Source organism: Notolepis coatsorum (assembly GCF_963971535.1).
Source record: "Notolepis coatsorum genome assembly, chromosome: 19".
Lineage (NCBI taxonomy): Eukaryota > Metazoa > Chordata > Actinopteri > Aulopiformes > Paralepididae > Notolepis > Notolepis coatsorum.
The window spans coordinates 43,295,937-43,307,938 of NC_140183.1; the positions used below are offsets into that span (position 1 = coordinate 43,295,937).

Here is a 12,002-nt window from a genome sequence, read left to right on the forward strand (position 1 = left end):
ACATCAGAGTTGAGGACGCCATCACCTACATGCCCCACAGAGCCTACATGCACCTGGAAGAGCTGCGCAGCTCAGTGAGAATCATGTTCTTCAACTTCTCCAGCGCCTTCAACACCATCCAGCCTTTGCGGCTAGCGGAGAAGCTCACAGTGATGTGACTGAAGCATGGCCTGGATCATGGACTACCTCACCAACAGACCACAATACGTCAGACTGCAGGGCAACACCAGCGGCCTCCAAGGAACTGTGCTGTCACACTTCCTGTTCACCCCCTACACCTCCGACTTCTGCCATATCTCGAGCGGGTGCCACCTACAGAAGTTCTGAGATGACTCCTCCATTTTAAGTTATATCACAGACGACAATTAGGACGAGTACAGGGCCCTGGTGGAGCAGAACTCTGTAGGGTGGAGTGACAGCAACCACCTCCAACTCAACATCAGCAAGATCAAAGAGCTGGTGGTGGACTACCGGAGAGACAAGAAGAGGCGCCCCCAAACTCCCATCACCATCCAAGGGGATGAGGTAGAGATGGTGGAGACATACCTTGAAGTACACCTGAACAACACATTAGCCTCTTAGCCTGCGACAGCCCATATGTGGGAAGTTTTTCGGACTTCTTGCAACCGGCACTTTGGCAACCCCTAGTGGCTCGGGTGTGCATATTTTGTAATACAATATATATACCGAATTGAAGGCTTATTTGTTGCCTGTCGATAGCGACAAAATCCGACAAAATCCGAGTTACATGCCGGTATTTGAGGCTTGTGCAAAGTACACGGTATTGCGCAAAATACCACTCCCAACTCAGGCTGCAGTAGTTCCGTCAATCTAGATCCGATCTCGAAAATGATTGTGGATCGTTGTAGCCAATGAGTGTGGCTTCCAATGATACCCCATGTGGGGATGTGTGAAATTGAATCAGGGATCTAGGTGAACAACTAATATCTTTAACAGGAAGCCAAATAAATTGAAGTCTATGAGAAAACTGAGTTTTTCTTTGTACACAGTTTACCAAAATCACTCATAATCACTCATTTCTGAATGGATATTTATGAAATTTGGATATGTACTACATAAGGCTTCAGGCTATGGCTCCGTCTGGATTTGTAAGCCATACCACCTTCTGGGGAAATACTACCTCTGGACTACTAACTACTACAGAAAAACTTGAGTAACAAGTTTTTTTACAACTCAAGTTCAGATCTATGATACTCTATTACGTTAGCACTAAAAGTGAATTTATTTTCTGGAATCAGAAACTTCAGAATGTCATCTTTCAAAAGAGATCAGGCTCATGCATGTGCTATAAGTATAAAGTATGTTGGCTTGGTTTGTAAAAGAAAGTATGCAGTCCTCAAGTTGAAGTAAAAAAATTGCCACTTTTCTGCCCGCTTCATAAGAGGCTAATTAGACTGGGGGAGGGACTGACTTCGCATATAGACTAGGCATTTACAGCTGTTCCAATGTAAATGTGCCTTCCTCTGTGCGCTTTCAACCGCTCTGAAGTCGGACTCGGTGTGGACGGCCACACATTCTGTTCTCGCCTGGTGGGGTCCCGGCGTGAGTCTCTGAGGAGATTCAGGCTGCTGCCAGCAGTTGGAGAACTAACGGCTGCAGAACTTGAGAACTATTAGGAATGTCTGACCACTAGGTGTGTCTGACTCTCAAAACCTACAGACTATACAATGTATGACATATATCATACCAGTTAGGGTAGTTTGTGTATACTGCACCCTGTGTATACCATTTACTTTTTCTTAATCATATTATATATATATTCAGATTAAAATGTTGTATTGCCTATATCGAATGTACAACATATAATATAAATTATAGGGCATAAGACCCTCATCTGCACTTTTGTTTACACTTTGTTTATTTTTCTCATATTTTTATATTCAGATCAAATTGTATTGCCTATATTTATGTATTTCTATTATTACCCTGCCCATACCTGTACCTCTCCTCACCCCTCCACTATGCTGCTTTGACGCCCAAATTTCCCCAAGGGGATAAATAAAGGAATATCTTATCTTATCAAATAGTTTATTTAAACCAGTAAGTATGAATAGAGAGAGCAAGAGATAATGGAGATATGTCTCGCTGCTGCATTTCCCGAGTTTTGCTCAGCACTGTCTCATGATTGCAAATTATGATAAAGAAAACCACACCTGTGGTAACCACAAAAACAATTAATTTAGACCCGGCTTCTAATTGAGACCAGCCTTTATTTGCCTAAATGTGTAGCTACTGTATTCCCGGCCAGTAAAAGCGAGAAAAAAAAGTGTTTAATTGGGACTCGACTATACGGTAAGTTTTACGGTAGCTCTAAGTGTCAGAGGGTACCCCAGGACAATTCAGTATAATGCAATAATCACGTTATTTCAAAATCACTCCTAAAAATAATATCATTAAATTGCATCAAAGTAGACCAAACAGAAAATCGTATCATTCTTTGCAACGCTTTGGAAGGCCTGAACAATTATGTCATTGGGGGCAAAACAAATTATGTTATTGTAAGGGGCGCCCTGGGTTGGGGTGGGGAGTGTGTGTGTGTGTGCATGTGTGAGTGTGAGTGTGTGCGTGTGTGTGTGTGTGTGTGTGTGTGTATGTGTGTGTGTGTGTGTCTGACCTGTGCAGCTGGATCTTGAGTGTGACCACGTGGTAGACGTCCTGCAGCATGTCAGCTACTGTGGCATCTGGAGCGTCTGTCACATACGACAACGGGACTGGATTCCACTTCCCCACCTGGATCAGACCTGGGGAATGCACACATACACACACACACACACACACACACGCAAAAACAAACAAACACAGTACAAGTGGATTGGTTTTAAAATTACAATCCACCTTTTCTCATAATTTCTCTAAACTAGAGACCTCTATAGCACAGGTTGGGTTTATTAAGACCAGTATGTATACATCCATCCGTCAAGCAATCACTAAGGGTTGGGCGACTGGGCGAAAACCATAAAAACATTATTTTAACATACAAAATATTTTCAATATCAATATACTGTATATTGTAATACCTTAGGAATGGAAAATCACATGATAGGTAATCTGTGACAGTGGCATTTTCATTTAACAATCTCAAATATATTTCCTATATATTTCTCTGTAGTTTGCCTAGTGTTGGACCAGTGCAGGTACAGTATGTCTCTCTATAATCTGCCTACAGTGTTGGACCAGTGCAGGTACAGTATGTCTCTCTATAATCTGCCTACAGTGTTGGACCAGTGCAGGTACAGTATGTCTCTCTATAATCTAACTACAGTGTTGGACCAGTGCAGGTACAGTATGTCTCTCTATAATCTGCCTACACACACTTCACATCCATGTACTCAAGTGGGTAAATGTACACAAACTTCTCTCTAGGCTGGCTCTGAAACAATGGCTGCCCACACAGTAGGCACTGATGACTGTGAGAGGGAGAGAGTGAGGTGAGCCAAGAGGATATTTCGGTGCGCTGGAGAGTGCTCTGTGTGTGTGTGTGTATGTGATGGACAGCCTATAATAAAGAGCAGGCTGAGAGGCACCTTGAAATAGCAGCCCTCGGCCTGCATGTGTTCCAGTGCAATTAGCAGACCCTGGATCCCACCTTCACTGTTGTTCCTGCAGAGTTTCCGTGCGTGTGTGTGTGTGTGTGTGTGTGTGTGTGTGTGTGTGTGTGTGTGTGTGTGTGTGTGTGCATGCGTGCATGCGTGAGTGTGTGTGTGCATGCGTGCGTGCGTGTGCATGAGGACGAGCGTGCATGCGGGCGTGTGCGTGTGCATGCATAAGGGATCTCCTGTCTGGGATCAATGTCAAGATGTGTTACTGTGGCTTCAGATCTGCCGCCAACCCTGCTATTATGTAGCCTCGGCCACTCGCAGAGTGTGTGCACATGTGTGTATGCAGGTATGTGTGTTCCGTGTTTAAGTGAGTGACTATGAGACACGTAATAAGCAACAGAGAGAGAGAGATGGAGAGAAAGAGAGAGTATGAGGAGAGGCATGCTAGTGAGTGAGAGAGTAGGTAGTTAATAGAGAGAAAGAAGGAAAATAAGATAAATGAAATAAGATTAATGACAAATTAAAACCTAAGACCAGACCAATTTCACAAGTTTGGTCCATCCACCCCCCCGTCCCCCCCCCCACCCCCTCCCTCCACTGGGGCTCTTACCTTTGGCCTGGGCGGCGGAGCTGTGGGAGTAGCCCAGTGAGAGCAGGGCCATCTCGATGAGCTGGTTGAACAGCATGTCCTTGCGCACCAGCACAAACTCAGCATGCTCCTCCTTGCTGTCAAACTCCATGGGGCTCTCGTAGTGCTCCACCACGCAGAACACAGGCAGCATGTTGCCTGAGGGGAGAGAGGAGGAGCAGAGAGGAGCAGCATGAGTGAGACTAGGGACACACTGGAAGAGGAGGAGCAGAGAGGAGCAGCAGGAGTGAGACTAGGGACACACTGGAAGAGGAGGAGCAGAGAGGAGCAGCAGGAGTGAGACTAGGGACACACTGGAAGCCGGAGCACCGGCTGCGCCAGTCAGTTTCCGTCCGGCGTCCCCGTTAACCGGTTGAAGTGTTCATAGCGGACGTGCAGCGACCTTCAACGACAGTTTCTGCATCTAGTCGATATAGAGCACCTCCATGTTGTGACTGGAGCAGAGGAGCACAATCTCTGGCACGAAGAAATGCACTTCTGGTGTGAACAGCCAGGCTCGTGCGAACCGCAGCAGTTCAGCGAGGCAGCCATTCCGCGAGGCAGTGTGTCCCCGCTGTAAGAGTGGGGAGCTCCTACATGACAGATGCCGACCTTCGATACTGCAAGTGTTGGGGTGAGGATGGGGGTGGCACAGTGGTAAGTGTTGGGGTGGCACGGTGGTAAGTGTTGAGGTGGCGTGGTGGTAAGTGTTGGGGTGAGGGTGGGGGTGGCGCGGTGGTGCTGTGGTTAAGCACATGTTCTCCCTCTCCGGGTACACCAAAAAAGACATGCATGCTAGGTACATACTCCTGCCGTTTCCCTTGACCAAGGTATGGCTTTACAACTGGAGTTGGCCCATGGGCGCTGCACTGTGGCTGACCACTGCTCCTTAACAGAATGGAGAGGACAAATTCCTGGTATATGTAAAAAATGTAGTTGGCAGAGATTCTAATCGAATCTAAATGAATATTTAGTATGAATGATGTAGTTGTGCTGTTGTAGAGTGACGAAGGATTACGGTTGATTGTTATTAGGGGAGCAGGAGGGCTTCTGTGTTACTGGGGGCTTTTTTTGCCCATGTGAACTGATTTGTGTTGGGGGGGGGTCAGTATTAATGGGTCATTTTATGGGAAAGCTTGTGTAGTGTATATCAAAAGGAGACAAACTGTCAAGTTGATGACTCAAAAGCCCTGTTGTTTTTTGAAAAACTGGGCTTTTGAGGTGATGAAATCACTGCGCCCAGGCAGCAGTGGTTCGGCAAAAAAAAAGTATATATCTGCTTAGAAAAATGAAAATGTCTAATTAATTATTATTTATTTTTTCTCCACATGGTAAATACACAGGTCACAACATGTTTACAGGAAAGTTTGGAGTTGTATTTGGAGTGTATTTTCGTGACTGTTGGGAACTAGGCTACACTGGCACACCTACTTCCAGTGAATGACGCTAAGCTAGGCTAACGTGCGGCTGTTCCCTAAGCCTAATGCATGCACAGAGAAGAAACGGGTATGTATCTGCTTGTCTAACTCCAGGCTAGAAATGTCCCAAAAAGTTGGCGTGTTCCTTTAACTTCATGGCACCCACCCATGATGGTAGATGACAATACAGCAATATACAGTCTGTCAATGCTGCAACTATGTTTTTAATGACTATATATATATTATATATTTCTGAATCATCACCTGTTCTTGGAACAAACATGACACTGTGACAAAAAGCCTCCAACTCATCTTTCTATTTTGGCTTCAGGGTGTTTACTCACTTAATTACTTGTATTCACTGTTATGGTGTTGGGCTCACATTAGCCAACTTCCCATGATGCAGTGCTCCAAATCCCTGCCTCTGCGCGGCGCCCTAAGGTTTACTAACCTGTGTCAACAGTGGCTGTCTGCTATTAGGTGGAACGAGCATTGAACGAGGGATGCGCTGTGCAAATAACACCGCCTATGCTGTTCGGCTAAAGCAGCGGTAGATGTAGTTATACTGTTGGCGAGTGTAAACGGATTCCAGTAGTGTTGCTAGGAGGGAGGGTTCGTCTCTTGGAGCCTTTTTTCCCCCGCCCACATATACTGATTTGCAGTGAGTTGTGGCAGGTATTGATGGCACACTTTCATCAGAAAGCTTGTTTATAGTGTATATCCAAAAGGGTATAACAGTTTTTTTACAGGGGCCTTTTTAGAGTTTGCAGTCAGACTGCTAACAATAATGACGATGGTATGTGCTCTCCATGAGCAGTTGCGGTGACTCACGATATTTTCTAATCCCAGGCATTCCAGAAGATGCAAACAGCTCTGGCAAACAATCAATAAGCGGGGTAATCGCCAGCAGATGCCAGGGAATGTGCTGAAAGGGCCGCTTTTCTCCCCTCCGATTTTAATAGATAAAGATCCAACAATAAAGAGTGCTGTGTAGGTTCATTTGGGGATCAATACCGGCTTTGTTTTCAGGGAGCCCAGAGAAGCCCATGGTAAATATTGTTTCGGGCTTGGACACAATGCCTGCTGTGGGCCCTCTCTGCGAAGCCTCCGCAGCAGACCGCCTCATGGGCGGCTGCACCGCTCTCCTCTGGAAAAGGCTGAAAGTGAAGAGAAGCATGCCGGGAGAGGAGGGGGGAGGGGACGGGACGGGGGACACCGGGAGGACAGAGCATTGTAGGTGGCCAAATATTTTTTTAAATCGTGCTATGATTAAGGTGAAGAATTAAAGTCGCTCAGCTGGAGCGCAATGCGTAGATTAAAGGAGCAAATAAGAGAAACGGCCCATCAGAGGACATTCCAGGAGTTCCCAGAGTCCCTCTGGCACGGAGAGAAAAGCCCAAACCAAACAAACAAACAGATGAGCTTTAACGGCCAAATGCTATTACAACTCAAAAAACCTGCAGCTTCTCCCTGCCGCTGAAAAGAAATGCGCTCGTAAAAGGGGATTTTTGGACAGCGGGCACCCGTCCCGTTATTCATGAGCCGACGCTGGTTATATTAAAAAGATATGTCATCATCTCAAAGTAAAGGCTCCCTGTAAACGACGATGGCTCTTAAGGACTGAAACTTTCCCTCAACAAACAAATATTGGAGGTGGGGGGGGGGGGGTTCGAGAGAGAGAGAGAGAGAGAGAGAGAGAGAGAGAGAGGTGAGACAGCGCTGTGCCGCAGACCACGGGAATCATTCTCACGGTGCTCCTGTATTAGCTATTGTCTGGGCAAATAAGTGGGAGTGTGTGACGTGTGTGTGTGTGTGTGTGTGTGTGTGTGTGTGTGTGTGTGTGTGTGTGTGTGTGTGTGTGTGTGTGTGTGTGTGTGTGTGTGTGTGTGTGTGTGTGTGTGTGTGTGTGTGTGTGTGTGTGTGTGTGTGTGTGTGTGTGTGTGTGTGTGTGTGTGCACTAAGATGACTAAGAAGCATAGTAAAAGTGTGCAAGGGGGTTGGACACGGAGCCATGACACTGGTAAACACACCAAACAATATAAAGACATCATCGACACGACAGCCCTCAAACCTTTCCTCTAATTACATACTCTCTCTCTCTGTCTCTCTCACACACACACAAACATGAATGCACGTGCATACCCTCCCCACTACCCCCCCCCCCCCCCCCCCCCCCAAAAAACACACACAAAATAGCTCTCACCCATGTAAGCCATATTACTGAGTCATCCCCAGGTGCCTATACAGATACCTGTCCCATCGTTCTCCAACTCACCCCTCTTGTGGCAGGTCTTGAGGAGGTGCGCGGAGGGCTTGTACGGGACCCCGGCAAGCTTGGCGCCGGTGCTGCCCAGCCGGGCCCGGCCCAGGGGGCTGCCGTTCTGCTCCAGTCGCGCCAGCTTGGCCGGCGGGGCCTTGGCCTCTGTCATGCTGTTGACCAGCTCGCAGTTCTCCTTGCCCAGACACGCCTCGCTGAGATGCTCCATCATTCTCAGCACCTCTGCTGCTCACTATCACCTGTGGATATGGAAAGGGGGGGGGGGGGGGGGCAAGAGAGGTAGCTGTCAGTGGGATTTGTAGTTTTACTGTGCGTGTGTGTGGTGTGGCGGTGGAGGGGTCCAATGAAACTACAAGGACGAGTCACTCAGATGCATTGTGTAAGACGTGTCAAGAGTGGAATTTTAGCTCGTCTCTATATAATTATGGATACAATGACGTGAACATCCATTTATTTGGGTGCAAAAACGCACTTTAAGTAATCGAAAAACACTGCAAAACGTACCGGCTGCACGCAGTAATAACTGTCAATTCAGCCTGGGTTACGACCATAATGTTCCCATTTTTCAGTGCATGTATTATGTATGTATGTCCCGCTACGGAGTCCCATGCGTCGTGAGCAAACAGGCCCTGTTTTAGTGCAAACACATTAGTTTGCAGAGATTCCACTTGGATGAGTAGCGCAGTTCACGTAACAGGGCCCGTCCGTGGCGGACTAAGAGAGTCGCTCTCTGTACTTTCTGTCTCACCTGGCAGCGCAGAGGGGAAGGCAGATGAAGGTACATAGACATGGAGGACATTTTGATACGACTTTCAAAATATAACAAACTTTATTAAATGTTTAGAATCGGACATGTTTGATAGGGTGCAGCTTGACAGACCACAGAAGTCACCTGTGGTTTATTTATTTTTTTGGATTAGAATAATAAATTGAACGCCTTTCCACTCATCATCCTCCTACCATGTCTAATAGTGGTCATTACAAAACAAAAAAAATTTGGAATGGTGAAAGACGCCACAGGGTTTGAAGTAAAACTTCAGAACGTCAGCAAGTTGCTGACTCATCAGGGACACTCAAACGTCTAAATGATAAGAGAAAGAGAGAGAGATGGGAGAGATTTGTAAAGAGGAGTGTTGCAGGCTGATTACCAACAGGTTCTGCCAACAGACACACAGCCACCGGTGTGCAGGAAGCTCATTAACTACACCTGCTTGACTACAGTTCCCTGGTAGTTCATAAGGGGTTAATTAACACATACGTTTGTTTCTCCCACAGATATTTTCTCCCACAGATATTAGACCGCTAACGCTAATGAATATTGTTTCTCTATATGAACAACCAGTTACGTATAGCTTATCAATGGCTGCGTTATCACAATCCATGCACTGTGTAAATTAAAATTAATTGGAATGCCATAATCATAAATGGAAAAGGGCAAAATCATCAACCTCAACCCCCACCTTTACCACGTAAACGATCATGAACTCTCCCATTCATAATATGCAATGAGGCAACTAATTCTCTAAATAGGGGGGCAAAAATAATCCAGAACCGGATATGGTCCGGATCCAGGTCAGGATTTTACAATGACCTTAAAAAAAACATCAGTTAAAATGAAGACACACACAACACACGTTTGATTGGGGAGTAAGTTAAATGAAGTCAGACCAACCTGAAACGCTGCACTTCAGCAAAGGAAAGCATATAATGCGGGCTTGAAACGCGTCTTCTTCCAAGTTGTGTCAGGGTGGAGCGAACTTCACCGCTTGATTCTATCTATGTTTGCACGACACAGGTGCCAACAATGTCCTGAGAAGCTGCGTTCTTCTCTCGAGCGGCGGCCGGATGATAGAACGAGAGCGAGACCCGAATGTGTACAAGAGAGAGGAGGTCGAGATGGACTGTGATAGCAGAACATTGGTAAGCGATAACATAAGTCCAACTGTAGCAGCCCTGCAATATCCCTATCTAATTAGCCAGTGGACTGACTGACTGGGGGAATAGTCACCCGTCTATCATATTTTCGATGTAGCCGAGACAAATAACATCTGATACAAAGTCAATGTGTCGAGCGTCCATCAAGTGCGGCGAGTTGTGTTTTAGTTCACTATCACACATCCACCGCGATTACCGAGCAGCCGTAGCCCGTGTGTCATGTAATGTAATGCAGGCGAAAGCACAGAAGCTTTACCGAAACCGTGTGCCTGTATATTTACGAACGACCCCGACGAGAATGCATACAAAAATACGCGGCGGCGGATAGATGTCAATATGTCCCAATAGAAAAATGATCGACAAACGATCTCCTATCTCCTGCCGACACGGTGTGGATTTGATATGCGGACCCAAACAGGGTTAAAAAATAAATAAAAAAGTGCGATTTACTTTCCCGATGTGGAACATAAACAAGACTCGCTATAGATGCACGAGAGCCGCCTGCGGTAGAGGAGGCGTCCTGCTCATTAGATTCGCGTCCGGACGGAGCTCTTTCTTTCTGTTTCCCCCTCTGTGTCCCCATTAAATTATTAGTTGTATTGACTCATCACTCCCCTCCTCGCTGGTGCTGCTGGCGCTGCCTGTGCTTTCCCTTTCTCCTCCTCATCTCCAAGGAGAAGACCCTCAAAAACAAGACGATTTCACCCGCATCTGGAGTGTTCGGCGGCAGCGGCGCGACACAGCCGAGGTCCTAGCGGAGAGGAGAGCCGAAAATAAAGTCAAAAGTGGAGAGAAAACAGAGGATGGTGCGGTTTCCGGCTGTGCGCCGCGCAGGAATTTTTAATCAGCTTGATTAGAGTGAGGCGGTTCTGCATTTATGACTGAATAACACGCACGCACATAGCCGACACAGAGAGACGCACACACTCTTTGAGAGGGGCTATGAGTACGGACAGATATCCCTTATGGATCATGGGGGAAATAATAAAATATAGGCCGATATAAACAAAGGGTAGCTACTGGTAAAGCCATTTGACAAAACAGAATAACTCTACCGCTATTAATATTGGTCTGTCTAACCTACATAAACTGACACACACATGAATGTGCTCTCTTTTTTATATGGTGTTCTAATCAATAAATAATCAAAAGCAAATTACAAGGTTGTCTTATTATAGCTATTGCATTGTTATTATAATTTCACCATTTCGTGAACTTTCCCCCTATGACAGGTCATGCATTGTGTCAAACTGAATGCCAAAATATTAGACAACGTAATCTCTGTTGAAATTGTCAACAAAAGCCTGATATGGAGTTTGCCGTTAACCTTAGGATGCCTTACTAATAACTGTTTCACCTGGCCTTTTACAATACAGCCTTACACACGCACACACACACACGCACACACACACACACACACACACACACACAATATATATATATACATACACACACACACACAGTACAAGGATGCGCCAATGCTGTCGACTGTGTGGATAGTATAGTGAGTGACTGCGCTTTCCTCACTGTCACTATGTTCTAACCCCTGAAGAGCCAGAGGGGGGAGTGTGTGAGTGTGTCCAGTATAGGAACACAGGGGAACACAAACACTCAAGTCTGTTGTATATTATTGTACAGCAGGGCTGCGCTCAGTTCCTCAACTGAGGAAGTCGATTTTCTTCAAAACAAGGAGAAGGTTGTACCGTCCAACCGAACAACCAATGATTGAGAATAAACGCTCCTTTACTAATAAACTAAATGTTCTGCCTGTGTTTATAATGTATTGAATTGGAAGTAAATTGACCATAATAAAAGAAAAAAGCAATTTTAGCTAATAGCATTGTTGAGAGTGTTATAAGCACCAAATGGCAAAGACAAAACTGAAGTAGTACCCATTACAACTATGGTACATATTAAAGCCTACCGTAGAATCTTTTTTATAAAACAAATTTGTCAACAGAGAAAAATGTCAGCTGCCACTGAAGGAAAGGTACATACGAGTACGACGTATCTAGACTGATTAAGATATTAACTCAATCAGACAAAGAGGAACAGGCATGTCTGTCCAGATTCTGAAAGAGTAAAAAAAATTAAAAAAAAATGCATTAAAAAACAGGAAACCAACAAAAACAGGAAGCGTGTGCACCGATCACAATGACAAACCAACGGGCATGGGCCCACTT

At 45.7% G+C, this 12,002-nt stretch overlaps 1 protein-coding gene across 1 annotated transcript in view; it reads right to left on the reverse strand.

Annotated features, from left to right (window-relative positions):
- satb1b (SATB homeobox 1b) overlaps positions 1–12,002 on the reverse strand; it is a 119,346-nt gene that overhangs the window by 96,893 nt on the left and 10,451 nt on the right. Inside the window, exons 2-5 of the mRNA XM_084336429.1 lie at positions 9,557–10,570; positions 7,882–8,123; positions 4,171–4,347; positions 2,636–2,762 (exon numbers count right to left, since the gene is read on the reverse strand). Coding sequence (XP_084192555.1) covers positions 2,636–2,762; positions 4,171–4,347; positions 7,882–8,095 — 518 coding nt within the window. The 5' untranslated portion in view covers positions 8,096–8,123; positions 9,557–10,570. The remainder of the gene's footprint in view (positions 1–2,635; positions 2,763–4,170; positions 4,348–7,881; positions 8,124–9,556; positions 10,571–12,002) is intronic.